The sequence below is a fragment of the Puma concolor genome, chromosome B2 (genome assembly GCF_028749965.1).
Source record: "Puma concolor isolate L17-30 chromosome B2, mPumCon1.1.hap2, whole genome shotgun sequence".
Classification (NCBI taxonomy): domain Eukaryota; kingdom Metazoa; phylum Chordata; class Mammalia; order Carnivora; family Felidae; genus Puma; species Puma concolor.
In genome coordinates, this window is record NC_141671.1 from 64,077,354 (window position 1) to 64,102,290 (window position 24,937).

The following is a 24,937-nucleotide window of genomic DNA, read 5'->3' on the forward strand; positions in this document are numbered from 1 at the left end:
AGAAGTCAGATGCTTAACCAGTTGACTGAGCCACCCACGCGCCCCACACCCAGAAGTATTCAAATTAATTTTAGGTTTAAAACCCTGTGCCTTCCTAAAGCTGTAGGTATGTATATCAGTCCTTGGTGATATTGAGTGCCTACTATATTCTGGGTGATGTGAATCCTTTTGATAACTCAGCAGGTTAGGTATGTGAGCCCATTTTACAGATGAAGAAATAGGCTTATAGAAGCAAAATAATTTGCCCAAGTTCACCAAGCTACTGAATAATTCAGGTTGGATCTTGACTCAGGTCTGTCTTTTCTACTTTAACCATTGTTGACAGAAGCAAGCTTGTTGGAGGTGTATGAGGAAACAGAAACTTATGTAATAAATTACAAAGTCCAGCCTCTAAAGTGACAGCAAATGTTTCATTTAATTTTACTTTGGTTTTGTACCTCACAATGATGATATGCATACAATATTTTATTCACTTTAAAAGAAAAAAAGCTTTACAAGTGTTATTTTTGAATTCACAATGTTCCCATGAAGAACTGAAGAGAAAATTTTTCACTTTTTACATTTAAGTAAACAGAAAAACAAAAACCTAGAAGACAAAGGCTGTAATGCAGTCTTTTCAAACCAACCCAGCAAGGGAGCAATGTGAAGAAGGTGGAACACAATGGCTTGCGCTTCATAATTAGTGCTCTAACCACAATGCGCTGCCACTATGCTTGAAATAACTGGGATGTTGTACTCTTGCATTTCATTATTGGGAGTTTTGAAATAAAATTTGAAGAAAATAAGATCTCTAAAAAATAGAGTCGTTCATAGTGATGATTTACATTACAAAAGTTTTTTTAAGTCTCAAAAATATTTACTCTCTAGGGTTTCTTACACTCTAAGCTTTCATAATACAATTCAACACTTGTTTTTGAATCTATTAGGTACTGGAACCTACAGGTTGAGATACAGGATCATTTCTTAAACATAAAGTGTGTGGAGACTTGATAATTGAAGAGTGTTATGAAATAAAGGAAAGCTATCTTAGAAATAAAATAGTTGGGGCACCTGGGTGGTTCTGTCGGTGAAGTGTCCAACTTCTGCTCACGTCATGATCTCACGGTTCGTGAGTTCAAGCCCTGCATCGGGTCTGTGCTGACAGCTCAGACCGTGGAGCCTGTTTCAGATTCTGTGTCTACCTCTCTCTCTGCCCCTCCCCCACTCGCACTCTTTTAAAAATAAACATTAAAAAATTAAAAAAAAAGAAATAACAATAGCTAATAAATATTGAGAATTTACCACCCAAAAAGCACTATACTAAGCATTTCATACTAACTTATTGCCTCCAATAATCTTACGGAGGGAATAGTATTATCATCCCAATTTTATAAATGAGGAAAGTGTGTCACAGAGAAAAATTACTAGCACTCACAATTTTCAACCCTGGAGTCACACTTATAATTCTCTATGACCAAGACAGAAATAGTACACAAATATTAGAAGCATAAGGTACCTTACAGATCATTTTGTCCATCATTTCTCCTACTGGGCTCCATATAAGAAGATATGGGTCAAACAGGTCCCTGGACAAATAGTTTTGGAGATATTTTTTCTCTCTCTCAGTCAATCACAACCTCAGATCGTTTGAATTCTTTTACAAGTTTTATCACCTCAGAATAAAAGTTTATTCATTAAAAAACAAAGCTATGAAACAACATGCTAAAGGAATTTGAAAAAGTTCTTTTCATATATGTTAACAATCCCCCTTCTGTAATTTTATATTTTGATGTCATTAGCCAACTTTTCTTTGTTTAGCAAAACTACCTTAAGCAAAATGATTGAGTAATTAAAGATTGGCAAACCATGGGGTGCCTGGGTGTCTCAGTCGGTTGAGCGTCCGACTTTGGCTCAGGTCATGATCTCGCGGTTTGTGAGTTCGAGCCCCACGTCGGGCTCTGTGCTGTCAGCTCGGAGCCTGAAGCCTGCTTTGGATTCTGTCTCCTTCTCTCTCTGCCCCTCCCCCACTTGTGCTCTGTCTCTCTGTCTCTCAAAAATAAATAAATGTAAAAAAAAATTTTTTTTAAAAAAAGATTGGCAAACTACAACTACCAATCCATTCCAAGAGAAAAATTTTTTTTACATTTAAGTTAGAAAAAGAAAGGAGACTATATAATAGAGTCCTTATGTAGCTCTGCAAAGCTTAAAATATATACTATCTGGTCCTTTGTAGAAAAAGCTTGCCAATCCCTGGAGTAATCAAACACTGAAAGGGCAGGTACAATCTAAAGAGGTTTTTCTTACCCAGTGTAAATATGAGATCGTTTTCTCTAGTCCACTACTGAAGTAACTAATTTACAGAATTAAGTAGCAGTTACATCAAAATGTTTACTACTGAGTGTATTTAGCTTTGGCAGGCAAAAACCTCATTCTACAAACTCAGAAGTACAAGAAATAGAATTTATTTCTATAACAACTTACTATTTCTCATTCTACCTAGGGAGTTGAAAGTTAATGTCAATCTGGGATTCCCTTCTTTTTCCCAGGACGGAGATTAATTTTGAGAAGACATTTGGTTACAGAGTACCACATGCTGGTACTGGTGAGACAGGCCCTACCCTTTCTGCTCCTGGGTTACTGGTCCATCTCAACTCTTATGCAGCCCTGCTTCCCACCCACTCGGCTCATTCAGGACTTTCCTCTAGGTTACTTCTTTGCCACTAAGGCCAGGATGGGCTCACTAAATAGAAGCTAGTTTCTTTCTGCTTGGATTATTCATTGCCTGTAATTGTTAATATTTGCTTGCCTCATGTCTTAGGCTTTCCCTAAGCTTTAAAAGTTATCCCTCTTAGCTTCACTATATTCTGCAATACATCTTTTATAGCATTTGTTAATTTTCTATTTTTGAATTTATTTGCTCCATGGTTTCTAAACACCTTTTGAGAATAGGTACCATTTTGTTTCTTCATTTATGCATCTTCTGTTTATAGCAGCTGCTGATACATATGAGGCCAAAAATAGTGGTTAGTGTTAATGACTAAGTATGTCCATTACAGAAGACTTTTCAGACTTGATTATAGTTTTGTCAGCACTTGAGTTCTTGTATACATCAAAAATAAACATTACATTTTCCTTATTCTTTTACTTCCCTTACATCCAATGAGATTTTGTTCATGTTCGTATAAATATTTACACACACACACACATACCCCTGAGGTCTTTAAAATTTCAATGAGTATAGTAGAAAGAGGAACTAGAACTGGTGAGGACATTAGATATTACCAAATATGATGGGGCTTTTCATTAAATATTAAAATAAGGTCCACAATAGCTTCTGGCATATGGTAACAACTAGTTGGGTAGACATTGAATGAACTTTGTACAAACATGACAATCATTTATTTTAGATACACATTTTATCTTGGCCTACAAATACCCTAGCTCTTGATGTGGAAATGAAACAGCTCTAAGTTCTCCCTAATTTCTCCAAGTATTAACTTTGTTGCCTGCACATCTGCTATCAAAAATGTACAGAAGACATCGCTTTATATACCTGTCAAAGAGCTCAACATTGATTTGAGTACCATCCAGCAGCTTCAATGTAGAGCTGAAGCAAATAAAAGCCAATGAGGGAAACATACAGAAAGCTATATCCCTGACTATACCAGCTTACTTCTCCACAGAATTATCCTTAAATTATGACTTAATATTTTCTTATTGGCTTTGTTCTGAGAAGAAAGTTTGGACATGCCCTGTAAAATCACAATTGAAGATTATGGGTGGTTCTAGGATAATGTGTCAACTGAAATTCAGTTAAACACAGTGGTATGTGTCTAGGCCTGTGTCCTAGGCAGCACAACAATCTGACAAACTGAGCAACCCGGTCACTTTGGAAGTGGTCTCTGCTGAAAAAAAGGGTACTTAATCAAGCAACACCAAATACCTGAAATGCCCCTTAAAAGTACTTACCTCACACCACTTCAGTTCCATGCACAAGTAGCCTTCTGATGATTACATGAAGAGAGGATACGTTGTGATTTGGAGATGTGACCATTACAGTTACCGGAGTGTTTTCCGTTGTAATTCTAACCTGACAAAAGTGATTTTTAAAAATGTATTCATGGTATCAGATACATACAACTTTAGTAAATATTGATAAGGTCCAGTTACTGCCAAGGACCACTCAGCTAGCTACAAATTCCCAGACCAAGTTCTGAACAGATAGGGACTCTCTTCTTTAATCCTAGAAAATCAGCAGCTGTCATCCAACACCTGGTATATGTAGGAGCTTGATAGTTACTGAGTGGAATGAATAAATGATGTGCACATATTGCTAATTCATTGTGAGGCTGACTGATAGCCCACTATATTTCCTTCTGTTGATCCCAAATTGTCTCCTTGAATAGGCCTTCCTATTTAAATTTTAGCAAAGACATTTGTTCATTGTTAACATTCTTTACGTAAGAATTCACAATGTAACTTCCTTCTAAATTCTGGTGCCAGAAAAAATTAACTCCAGGAAAAATTAAGTGCTTCCTTTTATCCGGTGTAAAAACTTCATCATCCACATAGTCTTTTTGTCTTTGCTGCCAGGAAATTCAAAGATATATTTACGTATAATTGCAATGATTATTTTATCTTCTGATAAGATTTCTTTTAAATAATACCTCATTGTTTTAATCTTTTATTTGTTACATTTTAACATATTGCTATTTCTAAGTTTATCCATCTTAAACATCTACTGACTTTCCATGGTAAAAAAGAACTTTGCCTGCTTGAGACCATTTCTCCTTGCTTTCTTTTCTTCCCTCAACCCCCAAGTTATTAGTTTTTATGATGCTTTGTTGGTTACCTTTGTAACTTTTTTTTTCTTTCTTCTCTGCCTCCTCTATCAGTCTCTCTCCTTTCTTCACATCCTCCACCCCTCACCAATCTCCTGTGAAGTAAGGATATAAATGCCCTCTCCTCTTAGGTCTTCTTCCACCTCCTTTCAATCTTCCAATTTTTAACAGCTGTCTTTTTACAGTGTCAAGGTTGATATTTACATTCAGCAGCGTAATCAATGTCTACTGTGCTCTATGGATTAATTCTAAAACAGTATATTACTGTAACTACGTATATTCACTGAAAAGTTCAGCAGTATACTTTAAGCATTCTTGTATTCCATGTTGTTTTCCTGGAGCTCCTACTTTTCTTTCCCTTTTACTTAAAAAAAAAAAAAAAAGAGTATGCATTTTTATTGCCTTTGGCATAGTGGCACTGTGACAGAAGTCAGTTCCAGGGTCCTCATTTTGCCAGTTCCCCGCTGCATGTCTGAACAAATTAATTACTTGTTTGAAGTTTGCATGAAATAAGAGGGCCTTGACTTTTTAGAAAGCCATCACTAGGGATGATCTCTAAGTTAGGCATTTTCAGAGGACTTCAGAGAAACTATGTCCTTCATTAGTGAAGTCACAAAACTCCAATCAGCGTCATAAAATATAAAGTTAAAGCCATTCCATGACTTTAATGGAAATTAAAGTCGGGGGTCGGGGGAAACTTTGTTAAAGTAAACTTCTAAATAGGCAAGAAGCAAATGTATAGAATCTAAGAAAAAAAAAAACATATTTAAAAAATAGAACTAGCCAAATGAAAAGCTAAGAGTTGCTCTGACATAAATAATAACAGAAACTAATCCTAGCAGTAACAAAATGTATATTTAGTATTCAAGACAAATAGGGCAATATTTTCATAATAAAGCAAAATAAATCTTAAAAGTAGGCCAAACATACATTAACCTAATGGTTTATATAGGCTTAAATCATGTATTCAGACTTAAAGATTCTAACTAGCAAATTTGCCTGTCAACTGAGTGCCTTCCAAGTGCAAGGAACTATTCTAGGCACCAGGGATGAACTTGAAAACTTAGACAGGTGTTCAAGGACTTACCTTCCAGAGGCAGCACACATGAAAGCAATAAATGACATCACACTCTACAGGGTGCCATGTGAGTAAAGACCATGTAACTGCCTGAAAGACTTAGGGAAAGAGTACCTGAGGAGATTTCAAGAATAAGGATTTTCTTAGGAGACAAAAGGAAGGGAAGGGTATCATAGGAAGAAGGAACAGTTCAACAGACAAGAGATCTGAGAAATCAGCCACTTGGATAATGGTGAGATACCTGGCTCATGTGATCAGTGTGAGGATAGCAGAGAAAGCAGGACAGTCAGGTAAGAAACATACCAGAAAGGCTTTACGTGTCACATGACAAAAAAGGATTTCATTCCAAAGTAAATGAAAACTTTTCACAGCAAAGTAATGGAATAATCTGATTTGTATTATCAAGGTAAGACTGAAAGGAGTCAGGGCTTGGCACAAAATCCAGTGAGAAAGTTCAAGTACTTTGTGTTACTCTGCTAGTGCTGTCATAACAAAAACCCCCAGACTGTGGGGTTAATGCTTAAACATTAGAAATTTATTTTTCACAGTTCTGGAAGCTAGAAATCCAAGATCAGGGTGCAGCAGGGTTGGATTCTCCAGAGTCTTCTTTTTGGTTGCAGATGGCCTCACATGGTCTTTTCTCTCTGTGTGTATATCCCTGATGTCTCTTCCTCTTCTCATAAAGGCACCAGCTTACTGAACTGGGGCTCCACATACTGGCCTCTTTTCACCTTACTTACCTCTTTAAAGGGCCCCATCTCCAAATACACTCATATTCTTAGGTACTAGAAGTTAGGACTTCAACCCAAGAATTTTTCAGGAACACAACTCAGTCCATAACAAAGTGACTGGCAGTAAGAATGGAGAAGAGAGTACAAATGGAAGGATAGTTAAGAAGTAGAAATCAAATACTTGACTGATGAGTCAGGTATACACAGGAGATAAGGAGTTCTGCTTGATCCCTGCTTTAGGCAATCAGGTATATGCTGGTGCCATTTGTCAAAACAAACAAAAAAAATAGAGAAGGAGGCTTGGTGTGCTCAGAAAAGTGAGAAGTTCAAGTTGCAACTGAAGTACTCATTTCTAGTTGACAGGTAAGTAAAATTTGAAGCTTAGGAAAAAATAATAAATATATTAATGATATGATATAATCCAACAATATAGATGGAAGCCCAGGGTACAGGAGATTATCTAGAAAGAAAATATAAAATAAAAACAGAAGGGAATGAAATTTGGTAAATAACTTTAAGGGTGCATGAAGAAGCCAAACATGAAGGCTGTGAAGGTATATCTGGACAAAGAATGAGAACAAAAGAGAGTGGCACAAAAATTAAGGGCAAGAAGAATTTAGTGGGAGATGGCTGTTAATTCCTAAGACTTTTTCAGGAAGTTAATGGCATTTTACTTCGAAGATGGGCTTTTTAAGAGTTCTAATTTGTGCTTTTTATGAGTTCTGATTTACAATATTGTTTGTGATGATTTCTCACTATCCAAAATGTGTTCAAAATACCAGTATTATGTAACATTCCTTATACCTTTTGAAAATTATAAATCTTTGGAATGAAAAAAAAAAACCTTTAAAGCCAGAAATGTCAAATGTATTAAACTAATCAGTAAAATGATTTTTTTCAAGGTTAATTATTCTTGACAACGCTCACATTTATGCTGGAAGGCAAATGTTGAGGTGGGCTACCTACAACAATGTATAGGCCTTAATTCCTGTAGAGGTGGTAAGATATCTCATGGATTAATATCTGAACAATAGAATACATCTTGGAACGCCATGGTCTCATAGCACTAGGTAGCCTGAAATCTGTTCATGAAATATATTTGAATGGCACTACTGATTTAATGTACAAAACAGAAAACAAGTTGCAGAGGGGAGTAACATTTATTTGTCAGCTATTTTGTGAGTATTATTTTTAGACAATCACTTATAGACACTTCAGAATTCCACATTACTCTAGAGACTCAAAGGCACAGATACAATTGATTTATTATGTTTTTTAAAAAGTGACAAAAGGGAATATTAGTTCTGGAAGATTTTTAATCAATTCAACACTATTATACACTAGAGAAAAAAAAATTTCCACAAACATTCCTTCACAAAATCCATAGTTTTATATTTACATAGAATTATTATAGCAATTTTAAATGTTAATCTATGATACAATGTTACTTCAGATAACATAAAAAATATAGTTTTTTTTAATAGCCATGCTCCCATTTTTGATGAAAGCTAGTCAGTTCATCCTAATATTAGTTTAACACTTTAAAAATGCATAACAGACATTCAGTCAGCCTTATAAAACCCCTACGACAGAGGCTGTCAAACGGAATAGACAGAGGGCTCATCATCACTTATGTCTGAATCATCTTCATCTACTCCTTCAATGACTGATTTCTTCCCTTTACAACAGGATACAATTAATCCAATCAAGAATACCTATAAATTTAAATAAGTTACATGTTAGTTCTTAAATCTAAAATCATTCAGAAAGTAATGAATTTAAAATCCAATATCATTACTGTGATACAAATGGGAAATTAAGGATCAAATCATCCCTAGGTATGATAACAGTACTTACCCCAAGAAAGGCCCAGTTACCAAAATAGTATGCTGCACTAAAGAACCAGAATTTGTGAAGGAACAGGTACGTCCGGGTAACAGTACACTGATCTATAAAAGCAAATAAAGGACTATGGTGAGATATTTTCTTTCTTGAAATGGACTATCAACACTTTATCTAAAAGACTGTTAACCAAATAATGGCCATGGTCAGTAAGTGTTAGAGACAGGACTGAAATCTAGGTCCTTCTCCAAAGTCCACTCTTTCAGTACCCTTTCTTTTAAATTACCAAATAATAGGATATTTAAAAAAATGAATGTCTCCAATGTAATCCTGGGTTATATAAGTATATATATATATAAAGCCAGGATTACATTGGATTGTGTGTGTGTGTATATACACTTAAAAGCCAGGATTATATATACACATTATATATATATATATATATATATATATAGAGAGAGAGAGAGAGAGAGAGAGAGAGAGAGAGAGAGAGAGGCTAGTTTAATTTGAAATAGAAAAAGCATTTAAACCTGGAGTGTCAGATATGTGCTAAAACAAAACAGATAAAAAGTTCCCCTGATGAAGACAAAAGAACAAACAAAACAAAACAAAACTAACAAACAAAAAAAACCCAAAGTAATCAGAATTGATTATAATTAAGTTGTACTTCTCTAAGAATCCAATTTTCAGGACAGCTCAAATTTGAGAGTTTTTTGAGATTTTTTTTTTCTTTTTAAGAATGCTATTGAAAAGGCTGCTACTTTTTTAAATACAAAATTGTTATTTACTAATATGCTATTGCTTGAATTTTAGATTAGTATTTAAATTTCGAATTAAAAATAAATCATACACCAAAATGAATCAATCATAAAGAAAAACGTAACTCTTAAAGAGACTGATTGTTTAACATTTTTGTCAGACTCCATACCAGTTTTATCCAAATAGAGTATTTTCATTAGCTTACAGAGTCCTCTATCCATATACACATATATCTGATAAATAATATCTAAGGAAATATTCGTTTATTAAAACCATTCAGAAAAGGCTGGGGCAACAGATACAATATAATGTATCTGATTGAAAAATTATATATGCTGCAGCTAATAAAGGATTCTAACCTTCTAAACTTCAGAGGGCCCTTCATTCATTACAGAAGAAAATCCTTATCTTACAAGGCAACTTCTTTTCAGTCTATTAATTACAAAAAAGACTATGATTTCTGCATATTTTAACCAAAATTGACAATGACAAGAAATTTCACATGCAGTTAGGAGACTAATATCATAATCCTATAGCTGATTAAGAAAATAAATACACTGTTGATTTCTAATTTTACCAACTCTCTTATCATCATCAATAAATGCTATTTTCTCTTAAAACATAAAATTAAGCTGAATCTGTAGCTCAATTTATTACACAAGGGTTCTAATACACTTTATTTTGGGGCTATCACATGGTTTTCTGAGAATAGCCTTTAGGTTATAGTTTATACAAATACAAGACTTGTTACGTAAAGTTTTAGATATGTTACATACATACAAGATAATCTAAATCTTATCTACTCTAATCCCTTCCACTGTACTTCAAATATTTATTTCTGAATTGCTCAATACCAAACTGGACAAAGCAATCTTTTTTTTTTTTTTTCTGGCAGAGAAACATGCAGTTTAATAAAGAAGCAATCTCTTCCTTTCATAAACAAGAACCACCAATCTAATGATGATCTACTGTCCCCCATCAAGGGCCTCCTTCATATTTTTTTCTCTCTTTCTCAACAGAAAAGTCTAGAAGGAAAGGTCAAAGCTCTCTAACAAACACCAAAATGGCTTCAACCAGTGGTGTCTGAACAAATGTTTATCTCCTGTCCTATGGTTACTAGCACTCAAGATTATAGCTGGGTGCTGTGCTGAGATGAGAGTTCAGTCTAACAGAGGAGAATCCCAGAGAGGAAAGTCATTAGTCATTTACTCTGCTCCACAATATTTTATTCTCACCTCCACTACAGATCTTGCTTCAAAGTAACAGAATCACAGGCATACCTTGGAGATATTGCAGGTTAGGTTCCAGACCACCTCAATAAAGCCAATATTGCAATGAAGCAAATAAAATGAATTGTTTTTGTTTTCCCACCACATATAAAAGTTATGCTTACACTAAGCTGTAGTCTAAGTGTGCAACAGCATTATGTCTAAATAAACAATATACATACCTCAATTAAAAAATACTTTATTGCTAAAATCTAACCATCACCTGAGCTTTCAGCAACTCATAATCACTGATCACAGATCACCATAACAAATATGATAATAATAATAAAGTTGGGATTTTGTGAGAATCCTAAAATGTGACACAGACATGAATTGAAGAAATGCTGTTGTAAAAATGGCACCAGCAGACTTGCTCAGGCAGAGCTGCTGCAAACCTTCAATCTGTAAACAATGCAGTATCTGCAAAGTGCATTACTAAAGCAAAGCACAATAAAACGAGGTATGCCTGTATTCAATTTGTCACTTTTCCCATTAGATAAGTCTGAGTACTCTAAAGTATCCATCAGTGAACCTGGCATTCATATTTAAAATAGCTGCCAAAGTAAGCTAAAATTTTTTAAAAGGGGTATTTTATTTAAAAATTGTATTGCTATATAGTACCTTTTCTAATGTAACTAAAATCTGACAAGATTCCAAGGATGTCAAAACGAGAGACTTGCATAGATCATGAATATGAAGTATAACTACAATGTCCAGTATGGTGAAGGAAGAACCCAGACTCTGGTGTCTGACAAACAGTGTCAAATATCATTTGGCCACTTCCTTGCCAAGTGAATGGGCAACCATGAACTGTTGAGACTATGCTTGTGAAATGGAGAGACTGCCTCTGTACAGGGTCATTCTAAAGACCAAATGAGGTATACCAAAATCTCCATGCAAAGTGGCAGTTAATATTAATTTTTTTTTCCCCTTCTTCAAGGTATAACTGAACCCATGATAAAGAACATACTTAAGAGTGGCTCAAGTGGTCTCAAGAAAAACAACTAATATTAAGATTTTTAAAGTATATGTCCAATAGTAGTAAAGAAAATAATGGCTTAGACATCAGTATCATGACTATTGTGTCTATATTCATTATTTTTATGTCTCTATAGTCAAAGTGTCACCACCTAGACCCCAAGACCTGACCTTTACTGCCCACTAGCTTATATTCACTAATCTCTGTCTTATGTTTTCCTTAAGCACTTCTTTCTTGCTTACCTCTCAATTCAGGCAAATGAAACTGGAAACCACCTCCAGGTGATGGTGACTGCCCTGACAAGACCTCCCACTGGACTAGATCACCCAGACCATTTGAGCTAAACCCCTGACTTGTGCCTGCACAGATGCACCAAGAAGTGATCCCTGGAATGACCAGCAATTACCTTTACTTCATTATAATACTGAACGTCTGCCCAAGGAGGAGCCTTAGCCTCATTTACATCACATATAACACATGTATAGATATGTCTTCTTAAGGTTCATGTATGACCTTATGCTTCCTCTACATATGACTACAAGGCTTCCATATCTAAACATTCACCCCAACCTTAAACAAAGGGTACTCATTCACCCTCTCTTGGGGAGTCACAGATTTGGAAGCCATTCCACATGATCTCCTTATCTGCTGCAAATAAAAGTTTTCTTTGTGTGACAACTCAACCTGGTGCACTTTCTAACTCACCAAGGAGAGAATTCATGTTGGTTCAGTTACAAATTCAGACACAAATGGATTTAGCGAAATTCAAATGTGTATAATTCAGTAATATGATATGTGCTAAACAGTAATATACCTTTAAATAAAAATAATCCATTTGAATGTTTCAGAAATGAAGAGAGGGACAGGCTGGGACTTGTGCAAAAAACGCCTGTTAACAATTATTTTAAAAACAAGAACAGTATCTTCTATGGCTTAAGTATTTTATGAACTTAACCCTACAAGTATAAACATGTTTGAGAAAAGTTCTTCAACCTTCTCCACGTTGTTACAATGTTCTAAACTTTAAAAATAAAAGTTCCATTACTCCTTTCCATACTGAAAGATATTTCGGGATTCAAAACACCACTGAGTTAGAAATCTCAGGGCCAGAACGGGGATTTTAAAACAGAGGCTGAAATGGCAGAAGTCAGTCAAATCAACTTATTTTTCCATAGAGGTCTAATAAACCATTCAGTGACATTTTAACTTGTCTTATCACCACTGATTGTTTGGCCCACCACAAAAAAATATATCTCATTTTTCCTTTCATATTATTTTACATGTTTACCATTTTTAAAGGTTGTAGATTTGACACAAACCTTCTAAAATAACATTAAAAGGTAGTCATTGTTAGTTTTCTGCTATGTTGTTGAAAAATGACACTAGATCACAAATCCATACACACAGTATGTAACAACTCTTTATAGCTATTTTTATATGTAATGTATATATCATTATGTTTATATTGATATAAAATGGTATATGTCCACAGAAGAGTTTTGGTTAATAAGTGCATGCAAATATTTTATATCCAAGTGATGATTCCACACTCAATCAACAGAGGGGGCTTTTCTCCTCACCATCTGCCATCTTCCAGCTGTTTACCTGAATCATGGATACTAGGAGACCTATGGATGTCTTTATACAGTTATCTAAAAAATTATAATTAAATATTTTGTTTATTTTTTTTTTTTAATTTTAGAAAGAAAGAGTGCAAGTGGGGTAGACGGGCAGAAGAAGAGAGAGAGAGAATCCCAAGAAGGCTCTACCCTCAGCACAGAGCCCGATGTAGGGCTTGATCCCATGAACTGTGAGATCATGACCTGAGCCAAAATCAAGAGTCAGATGCTTAACAGACTGAGCCACCCTGGTGCCCCTATAATTAAGTATTTTGAACTTGGTTTGACCTTCAAAATAAATTTAAATCACTGGATGTTTCATTTAAGGATTGTGTTCTAAAATTAACTGTTCAGGAAATTTCTGTTGTTCCTCAAAAGGACATTTAAAAGTTCTAATTAAACTAAAGAGTACTGTTAACAATGAAAAATTAAAATAAGGGTTCAGATAAAAACTTTTTTTTTTTCTGATGATAAGGTGGCCACACAAAAAGGATCAAAATTAAGAGCCAGGAAAGGATATCTGGAGCACATGAATAAAACAAGATACTTTTGACTACTGACATGATGGTCTACCCTTCCTCCATCTCTTCTCACTTATCATCAAACAGATGAATAACAGAAAGTGCAATTAAATCTCTATTTTTCATGTAACAGCAACCATTATAAATATACCTGATAAATTTTATATTATGTATTTCCTGTTTCCTTTTAAATTGTTATGTCATTTTTAAAAATGTTTGTTTATTTTTGAGAGAGAGAGAGAGTGAGCAGGGGAGGGGCAGAGAGAAACAGAGATACAGAATCCAAAGCATCCGGCAGCACAGAGCCCAACTCGGGGCTCAAACTCACGAGCCATGAGATCGTGACCTGAGCCGAAGTCAGATGCTCAACCAACTGAGGCACGTAGGCACCCCTGTATGTCACTGTTAATGTGTGCTGACTGATACTAAAATAACTTTGGTTATTAACTATGATAAACCACAACTTCTACTTCAAATATATTTTTAAAACATGTAGTGTTGATTTAAGCCACAATTAAGTCATCATGTTATACCTTCACCTGAAATCAACTCAGAATTAATTACACTCTATATCTGTACTTAACTTATATAATGAATTCTTATATTACATATGCATGTATAGAGAAGGCCTTTGAGAAAATTCATGTACCATGGAGAATGAACTTTAAACTTTAAGGCAAATATTTTGTCTGACAAAAACAGACATCTGGACTATTTAGAATGCCACTTTATGTCGCATGGTTGCCCCTGATTATGCTAACTCTGATTTCTGCTTAGGGTCTTGATACTACTGAATATTTAGAATAGACATGTAAATCCTAACTGTACATAGGCTAAGCAGCTTGACTTTATTGTGATATGATTAGGAATTATTTATCAAATGATTTTAAGAAAGGGAATAACATGAGTGGAATGTAGACTGGCAGAGGGGATTGAGAGTAGATAGAAGTTCACTAAGTCAGGAGACAATCTGAGTGAAAACGTGAGCTGTCAGGATAGAAAAACAGGTTGGACTGAAAGGTTTTGGAAGTAAAATCCCAGTTAATCACTGTTTTACTATCAAACGGACTTACAGCATGTGAAATATCTACACATAAAAACCTTTGAGATACTAACAAATTACATCCCAATAAAAAAAGAGATACTGGCAATATACTTCCAAAAAAAAAAAAAAAAAGAGCAGAAAAAAAATTTAAATATGTAATAAAAACCAAAGTTATATCTTAAAATTTAATAAATGGGGTTACCTGGGTGGCTCAGTTGGTTGAGGGTCTGATTTTGGCTCAGGACAAGATCCTAGGGTCATGAGATGGAGCCCTGTTGAGCCTGCTTAAGATATTCTCTCTCTCTTGCCCTCGGCCCTTCCCCCACTCACTTGCTGTCTTTAAATAAAATGAATCAAAAAAAATTAACAAATAGCATATAGTTAAATCAATATTTTGTTAAATTTCACTGGGGGAGCCAAGTAAAAGGGAAAGAAAGAATTGGTGAACATTAAAAATCAAAATCCTAAAGGAAATAGTTTTATTGTGTTTTATGAATACACAAACTATATCTGGTTAATAAAGATAACACTTGTCAGATGTTTTACACTAAACAATGAGTTTTATAGTGATTAATTATAAGAGCCAGTATAACTGGTGTTGAGTTCTGATTACATTTAAGTAAGTTTAAGATATTTCAAAGGTGCTTAATTATGTAGTGCTCCAAGAAAGAATGTTTCTAATTTCATTTGTGTTATTCACCGGCCATATAAAATTTATAAAAAGGAGTTGCAAAGGTAAGCATTAGCATATAACTTGTAGAAATAATCACAAACTTATTAGTAAACTCTAAATTAACAAGATTTACTATCTACTAGTCTTTTTCTAAATTTTTTTAACATTTATTTTTGAGAGACAGAGCAAGACAGAGCACAAGTGGGGAAGGGGCCGGGAGGTGGGGGGGGGTGGGGGACACAGAATCTGAAGCAGGTTCCAGGCTCTGAGCTGTCAGCACAGAGCCCGACACGGGGCTTGAACTTACAGACCGTGAGATCATGACCTAAGCTGAAGTCGGCTGCCCAACCAACTGAGCCACCCAAGTTCCCCATATTATTTATTAGTCTTAATTGACCAAGGATAGTCAAATAAAAAAAGGGAATAGAAAACAATTGTTTTCCACTACTTAATTTTTTCATGTAAAAAAAAATAGTTTAGTGGGTATAGTAAAAAATACTAAAGTTGGAGATAGAAAACGGAGGTATCAGTTTCTTTGTAAGTGACAATAAGATGATATCTGCCCGAGGTATACAATGACAGGATAGACTGACCTTCTGAGAATTAAAAATAGAGAGAAATCTACATGTGATTGCTGATGTTTTAGGAGTTAGCAACCTTAAGCAAGAATCTGCATACTTGTGGCTGAGAAGTTTCACAAATTACCTAGACCGGCTTTGGCACAGACTCCAGAGAACTTAGAAAGCTTATACCTAATTAACTTCACTATTCTTAGTTGAACTTTTATCATCACCTAGAAAAAGAACTTTGATATCAAGAAACTGTCGGGATCTCAAGCAAAATCCAAGAAAAACGATGCTCTGGTCAATACCTAATTTTCTGGTCTGCATGGCAACCTCACTTGACAAGAGACACAAGACATTAGGCTATCTCAGCTGGATTTTACCAGCCAGTAAGATCAATGAGGCCCTCTTTCTGACTCCATGCCTACCTAGAAACTATGTGACTATAAATCTGATTTTCCATACAGATTCTTTCTCTCTTGTGAGAGTTCACTAACCCAGGCCTCTAGTTTCTTTGATAGTTGTGCTTCCTGTGGTAAATTAATGAACTCACAGCTGGCTAATACATTAGTCTCTCTTCTGCCCAGGTATCTGAAGCCAAATATAGTCGGTGATCACCAAGGTATGGTAGTATTTGATGGGTAGATTTAAATCAAATAAGGCTATCAATTCACAAACTTATTATTTGTCAAGTAAAATATTATAAATTTACAGTACTTAACCATGAAGGACTATTTCAATCTGTTGAGAACAAAAGTTTTTTGGTTCAAGATGACAGACTGGGCACAGTCATTTGTTCCTTGTCCTTCCCAGAACCTCATTAAAGCTAGAGTAGAGGAATAAAGCCAGGAGCAATCTTTTAACAGCAAATAGAATGGGAAGAAGGCCATCAGGTGATTAGAGACTTCAACAAAAATCTGGAAGATGAAAAGCCACATTTAAAAGCTTTCCAGTAAAACTGGTTTCCCTCCTATTTATTATAAAATATAAATTTAAGGATCACTAGAAACCTCAGTCACAGAATTCTCATGATGAGGCCTCCTAGTTTCTGACACTTAAATATAAATTAACATAAATATGAATACACTATCAGATATATATAGAAAATATCAGCATGAAGGAGAAAGAATAAGATAAACAGAACTGTTCCTAGACAAACAGAATTGTGATTTTATTTAAAGGAAACCATTACGAAAAATGTATAAAACCTTCAGATATTGGAGAAGATATTACACATCCATAAAACAAAGATGTCTTAAAAAGACCAGAATACTAAAGTACTTGAGGAAAGTAAGACTTTGTTATATGAAATAAAAAATTCAGGATATAGTCTGAAGATAAAGCTGAACACATACTTAAGAATCCAGAGTAAAAATGGTAGGCATAAAATATGAAATATAGATAACACAAATGATCAACTGAAGATATCCAGCAACTAATGAACATAAGCTCCCAAAAGGAAAGTGGAGAAAAGAGAGCTTACCAAGTTACCTTCAAAAGAAGAAATACATTGGCATTAGATATCTCACCAGTTAAAAATGAAAGACAGAAGATGATGCAATGCCTTTAAAGTTCTAAAAGAAATAACTTTTTATACAGAATTCTAAGCATAACCAAACAACCCATCAATTATATCAACTGAGAACAAAATAGTTTTCAGACATATAGGTGTTTTCTGATATGTATTTCATACAAAGCATGTCTTTTTTTTTTTTTTTAAGCTCAAGTAAAGCCAGAGGCTTGGGGGAAGAAATCAAGAAAAAAGATATGGTTTATAATGCATCAAAAGTCCAGTGAAGAGAAATTATAACATTATAGATGAGCAGCAGAATCAGAAAGCAATTGAACCAAATAAGAAAAGGAAGTCAGTAGGGACTTAGAAGGTACAATGGATTTCATTCAACAGATAAGTAAGCAAGAAGTTACAAGATGCTAGGTATATTAATATTTTATGATACTTTAATAACATTTTTTAAAAAGAGAAAAAAATAACAAAAAAAGTAGTTTAATTCTACAAATTGTTGTTTTGAGGGAGACAGAAAAATATACTTATGTAACATTTTCTTAGCCTGAAGAAGCTATAAAAGGGTGTCTGGCTGGCTTAGTCGGTAGAGCATGTGACTCTTGATCTAGAGGTCATGAATTCGAGCCCCATATTGGGCACAGAGATTATTTAAGAAAGAGTAGAACAGAGATAAGATATATAAATGACTATAAATTGAGACAGAGTAAGGTAATGTGATAACAAGTAAATGTTATGGGAATTCAAAGGAAAAAAAGAGACCGCACATGTTTGAAGGTTCAAATCAGAAGGTCAGGTTTGAAGTAAACATCAGATAGTCAGGATTCTGGGTGATGAACATGGGCAGGGTGACACAGAAACTAGTTGTGACATTTCAAGGACAAATAGTTAAAAAGTAAAGGTGGAAAAGATGGTCATGTTCAGAAAATGTATGGAAAAATCCTACATATTTGAAGGATGGATTAAATAGTGGTAGTCCATCAACCCTAGTCTGAATCTGTCAGACGATAAGGGGAGAGGAACTTAAGGTTTCTACTGAAGGAATGGCATTATCAGAGTACTTTAGAATAGCGGTTTCCACACTGTGGCTCCCAGATCAGAATGCTCAGAAAATTCTGGAGTCTGACCTCAGATTCACTGAATCAAAAATTTTGTAATCTATGTTTAACAAGCCTTCAGGAGACTCAGATGCATGCATAAACTCGATAATCACCGCTTCAGGACAATTAAGCTAATAGCACTGGGTAGTGTGGATTAGAGTGGAGTACTAGTTAAAAGGTACAGCAATTCATGTGAGATGTCATTCAGGTGAGATCTGAGGGTCAATCTGGCTACAGTCCCTTAGCAGCTGACTAGGTGTGCAGAAAGAGTGGACTGAAGGCAACTGTGCTTTGAAGAATGGTGGTAGTGTGAGACACAATGAAGTCAGTAAGTATAGTCCAAAGTCCTTATGTAATAGTTTGTATTCTCTTTATCGAGAACTATTCATTTTATTTTTTTCATGTGTATTTATTTATTTTGAGAGAGAGGGAGAGAGAGAGACACAGAAAGAGAGAAACAGAGAGAAAGAGAGAGAGAATCCCAAGCAGGCTCAGTGCTGTCAGCCCAGAGCCCAACATGGGGCTCAATCCCACAAACCATGAGATCACGACCTGAGCCGAAATCAAAAGTTGGACACTTAACCCAATGAGCCACCCAGGCACTCTAAAAACTATTCATTTTAAACATTTAACAGAATAAGGTAGGCTCTATATATTATTTGCATTGGATTGATAAATCTTATTTAGAGCTATGCACAGATAGCTAACAGGCTCACATCTTTATTTTGCTTGCTTTCTTGACCATGAGGTAATGCCCTAACCTCACATACCACATACCACACTTGCTCTCAGCCGTAAGGGAAATCTAATGAGAAAATGTGCAATGACTAACCATAGACTAAGAAGTTAGTAAGTTATCTTGTTAGTTTCCAACTTATGAAGTAATACCATAAACTAAGAAAAGGCAAACAGGCTCAAGGAAAAAATGTATAACCTTAATAGCTACAAATATTGGTTTTAAAGATAATTATTCTAGATGTTATCTAATAAGTAAATATATAATATTAAGTATCATTTTCTAATTAAAATGCTAAAAAACATAAACATCAGCAGGGGGTGCTGACTGTGGAGCCTGCTTGGGATTCTCTCTCTCCCTCTCTGCCTCTCCCCTACTCACACGTGTGCTTTCTCTCACAATAAATAAACATTAAAAAACAAAAACAAAAACATAGAAATAACCCCTGACTCCTTTTTCTCTCCTATCTTATACTAGATTCCTCAGCAAATCCTACTGGTTCTACCTTCAAAATACATCAGCATCTGACCACTTCCTGCCACCTGCACCACCCCAAGCTCTCCCTTGGATTACTGCAAAAGCTTTCTGGCAACCTGTTTTTGTCCTTGGGTTTATAATGGCCTATCTCAAGGTTTGGCAAATTATAATCCAAGAGTTACATTTAGCCTGTCACCTGTTTTCATAAGTTTTACTGGAACACAGCCACAGCCATCCATAATGTATTATCTATGGCAGCGGTCATGTTGCAATCGGCAGAGCTGAACAGTGTGCCCCACAGAGCATAAAATATTTACTATCTTATCCTTTACAGAAAACGTGTGCCAAGCCCTGGCCTATATGCAACACAGTGATCAAAGTGATCCCTTGAGAACATCATGTCATTGTTCTGCTCACAATCTTGCATCTGAAAGTAAAAGCTAAAGTCCTTAAACTTGACTGCTTCCTGTTCCTCTACCTCCTCCAGCACACTCCCACTCTGCACATTTCTTAGGTCTGGAATGCTCTTCTCCCAGATAGCTGCCATTGCTCCTCACTTGTTTAAGGTCATTTTGCTCAAATGACAGCTTCTCAGTAGTAATTTCCTTTCTACTCAAAATTTCCAATCATCCCTCCTTCTGGGCACCGCTCACTCTCCTTTAGCCCTTTATTATTCTCTACAATACTTAACACTTGACATACTTATTTGTCTCCTTCTACTAAGTAAACCTCATGGGGACAGGAATTTTGACTATTTTGTTCACTGTTATATCACTAATACCTAGAAAAATGTCTGACACATGGTAGATATCACTAAACATTTGTTAAGTGAAAAAACACAGGAATAATAGGTAAGTAAAATTAAATGATCACATGGAATCCTGGAAATTAGCACATCTATAAATTTACCTCAGAACTTCGAGACAAATAGGACTATAATCCTTAGTATTACTAAAAAAGATGTCAATATCTTCTAAAGGTGTGCAAATTATAATAGTCAGTACTTAATGTTGGATTTCTCAAACTGGATAAGTTTCTGAATAAAGCTATTAAAATCATCACAATGTTAAGAGTTGACTTATCCTTAACTTCCCACCCCCAAATTTTCATAAAACAAAAAGACCATATAGTTTTTCTTTTTAAGGCCAATGCCCTAATGTGCTTGAGTCTGAGGGTAAGGATGACACATATTCTCCAGAAATGGGTCTACTTATTAGTTAGAAAATTCCAGAAAGCTAAAATTAATTAGCTTCACCCAATATGGGGTAGGAGGTGTTAAATTGATAGTCCATATTTAAATCTGCCTTTTAAATCTCCATAGTAAGAGTCTGCTATCATTTTCATTTCAGATTATATTTAAGGACCACTGACGTGGACACAGCACCACAGGAGACATTAACAAATACTGTCATCACAAAATAGCAATGTCCTTTTTTTGACCTCAACCCTTAAGGCTTAGTTTCTAATGAAATCTCTTGAGCAGCTTCATTTTCAGCCTATTAAAACTGGCTTTCCTTAAAATGTACATTTTATTTATAACTATATAAACCAAACATGAAATGTCAACTAGTGTAGTAACTCCTTTAGTAATACAGATGTTTCTTTTTTTTTTTTAAATATTTATTTTTGAGAGAGAGTGCGAGTGGGGGAGGGGCAGAGAGTGAGGGAGACACAGAATCTGAAGCAGGCTCCAGGCTGTGAGCTGTCAGCACAGAGCCTGATGCTGATGCTGGGCTTGAACTCATGAGCCATGAGATCATGTATGACCACAGCCAAAGTAGATGCTTAGCCAACTGAGCCACCCAGGTGCCCCTAATAATACTGGTCAGCATCTCCCACAAAATGCATTTTTTAATTTTTTTAAATTTTTTAAAAATTTTTTATTAGCCAAAGTAAGGGTAGGTAGGTAAAAAAAAAAAAAAAAAAAAAAAAAAAAAAAAAAAAAAAAAAAAAAAAATCACCTGAATCCATTGTTAGTGTAGTGATCATGTAAAATGCTTTGAGTACTGCTTAGTTACCTAAGACTTCAAAATTAAAATTTCCTGGAACCTCAGAAGCTTAAGTAGAAAAAAACGTTCCATATTCTGGCCAAAAGGATGGTACGAAGAATTTAAGAAATTTTTCAAAGTTTCGGTAAATGCCCAACCCACTCACACATTGCAACAAACTGGGAGGAAAAAGTCTTCTGTAAAATCAGCATCTACTTGGTAGATGCATTTTTATTTCATCTGTCATTATTTCCACCCCTAAAAACGCTTACAGTGCTTTCTAATTACAGAATAAAATCCATTCTTTAAAAAAAGAGTAAATATTTACTTCTTGTCTTTACTCCAAATTTCATTTTCCTGGGGTACAGACAGATTTCTAGATGTGTTTGCCAGCAACAGAATAAAAAATGAGTATCATTTTCTAATTACTACTATCATACAGTATTTTTCCACCTATTATCATACAGTATTTTTTTTCTATGTTCAAACATAAAGCTATATCATTACATTGTCTGTGATGTTATTTCAAGAATTCTCACTGGTGGATAAACATTAAGTTGTTTCTTTTTCTTTGCTATTTCTATCTAAATGCAGTGGGACTTGGCAACTGGCTAGCTGTTGGAAGAGCAAAAAAATGTAAATACGATTTCAAGATTTCCATCTGAGTAAATAGCTGTGGGCACAGAAAAGGAACAGGATAACTCCCTCTGCTCCCCGCAATAACATGAAGGTGACAGGCAGGAAAAGGGAAGAGTCTTAGACTTGAGGTTTGAGGGGTTGGCTGGGCATGCATTTCCATATAGAGACTAGCAGCCAGCAAATAAAAACAGAGGTGTAAGATTCTGAATCTCTTGATTAAATTATTATTCCTTCTTAAATTACTCAGCATGAGTAGGCTTATTTATTGTCAACTAGCGGAGCTAAATTTATTAGACTAACTATAGTGAGGGAAAACAAGGGAAAAGACAGGATATTTATAAGGTTTAAGGGATTGGAATGTGCTGGACCACTTTAATCAAGGTCTTGAAAGGTACGGAACTGGGTACAAATTGGGCTAGGTTTTGGACAGAAGTTTTGGATTGGTGGATACAATGAAATGAGAAATCTTAAAGTAAGTTTTATTGAGCAAGTAGTTTCACAGTCAGGAGTACTTCGTGAAGCAAGTAGATAAAACTATTTTTGTTCTCAGTATTATTTAACATAGGGATAGGAGATAGGTCTAAAACTGCTGAACATTAGCAACACTGTGTTGGTGTCAGTTCCCAACATTTTATGGGATTCAAAAGGTTTTAACATTTATTGACAAGCAGTTGAGAATGGTTTAGACTTTAGACGGTATATCATGAATTGTTAAAATATGATACTCTGGAAAGGACAATATGCTAGAGTTAACAGAGTAAATCTGAAAAGTGTTCAGAAAGAAGAAGGCTAGGTTGCGGGCACTATCGTAAGAAACAAGTTAGAAAACTCACATGTTTTAGCTCATAGCTTTCAAACAAAAGCTTCACATAAAAAAATGTAAAAACTGCTCTATCATTAAAAACAGGTAATAAATTTTGAGAAAAATCTTAAATTGTTTAAAGAAACTGGATTATATTGCCAAATATAGAACACCATCTTTGCACTTATAAATTGGTGGATTACTAAAAATATGAAAAAATTCTTCAGTAAGTTTTAAAGTACTATGTGCCTTTAGAGAAGGGGTTTAATTCTAAAGAGTTTTTAATATGTTCTTTCTGGATTTAAACTGTCCTTCCGCATAGGGCCTCAATAGGAATACATTCTGTAAACCTAGTCAAAGAAGACTCATTTTACATGACTGCATATGTATGTCTATAACTGAATCAAGGTTTATTTGATGCTAGAAAGTTATACCAGAAGTGACAGGAAAATGTGATACATGAATTATTTTGTAGAAGATTCAAAATTAAAAATAAAGAAGGAAGATTAACTCACTTTCATAAAAATTTATACCTTTTATTCGAAATTGCTTAGGGAATTCACTAACTTTTATGTTCAAAATGTGTTCTATCATTTTGTAGGGCAAATATAACATTGAACCACTGGGGATATAAACTTAAATTTATGGAATTTAAGAAAAATATCATATACATGTATAAATTTTTTAACAGTAATAAATAATATATAATTATATAAATAATATAATGTATAACATCTGCCAAATGGTAGTTAGAAATCGCCATCTTTAGTAGTTTCATATCTTGTCCTATCCTTGGGACTGCGAGCGTTTAAAATAGTTTTAAACTGGTGTACAGCCGTTCCCATGTGGCAGTCTACTCCCCTTATCATTCTCTCAACATATACACACTTATATTTTCTGAACTGTATATTGTGACTTAACATCTTAACCTGTCTGTATTTTTTAGCAGAAGGATATTTGCTTTCATAACCAGAGTATAGCTACTTAAGAATTTTAACATTGATACTATATTTTTAGAAATTTACTCTACAATTCATATTCCCACCCTGTCATTTATCCCACTTTATTCCTTCTAGTATTTTTATCCTCTACTACAGGATCCAATCCAAAATCATATATTACTTTTGGTTAACATGTGTCTCTAATATCCTTAATCTGTAACAGTTTCAAACCTCCTGTCTTTTACGACACTGACATTTTTAAATCATACAGGCTAGTTACTTTATACCACGTTCGTCAATTATCAATTTGGTTTTGTCTGATATTTCTTCATGATTTGATTCATGCTCTCCATTCCTCTCAGGATGTCATATCTGAAGTCACGTGATGCATTGCCACTTGATGACAGTAATTTTGTTCACCTGCTACAGATATGGCCCAGTTTCTCTGATGTGCAGCTATCATAGCTACTACATTTCCTCTTACAACTAATAAACAATGTGTGCAGAACTCATTGTGATTTTAAGCTGTAGTCCCTCAAGTGAGTTTAATCCCCATTACTGGTGTTTATTTCTAAATATTGTATTTGGGTCAATTAAGAATCTGTTACTTTTTCATTCACTCATTCTGTTGTCCCCTGCCAATATTTTGACCTGTTCTTACTCCTTTTATCATAGCTAGCTGCTCTATAATCTGTGTTGATAATTCCAATATTTGGTCTTTGCAAGTCCCTTTTTGCTGCCTGCTATTTTTTCTAGCTTTCTTTCATGGTGCTTTGTTTCATCGTGTGCTTAAATATGTGGCTCCAATGTCTTTATTTGTGCTCCTCTGCAGGA

General features: G+C 34.9%; 1 protein-coding gene across 2 annotated transcripts in view; it reads right to left on the reverse strand.

The window, feature by feature from the left end:
* Positions 1-7,770: 7,770 nt before the first annotated feature.
* The window catches only part of LMBRD1 (LMBR1 domain containing 1), a 118,723-nt gene continuing 101,556 nt past the window's right edge, over positions 7,771-24,937 (reverse strand). For both annotated transcript variants that reach the window (XM_025925288.2, XM_086707172.1), the window contains exons 15-16: positions 8,487-8,578; positions 7,771-8,344 (exon numbers count right to left, since the gene is read on the reverse strand). In XM_025925288.2, coding sequence (XP_025781073.2) covers positions 8,228-8,344; positions 8,487-8,578 — 209 coding nt within the window. In that variant the 3' untranslated portion in view covers positions 7,771-8,227. The remainder of the gene's footprint in view (positions 8,345-8,486; positions 8,579-24,937) is intronic.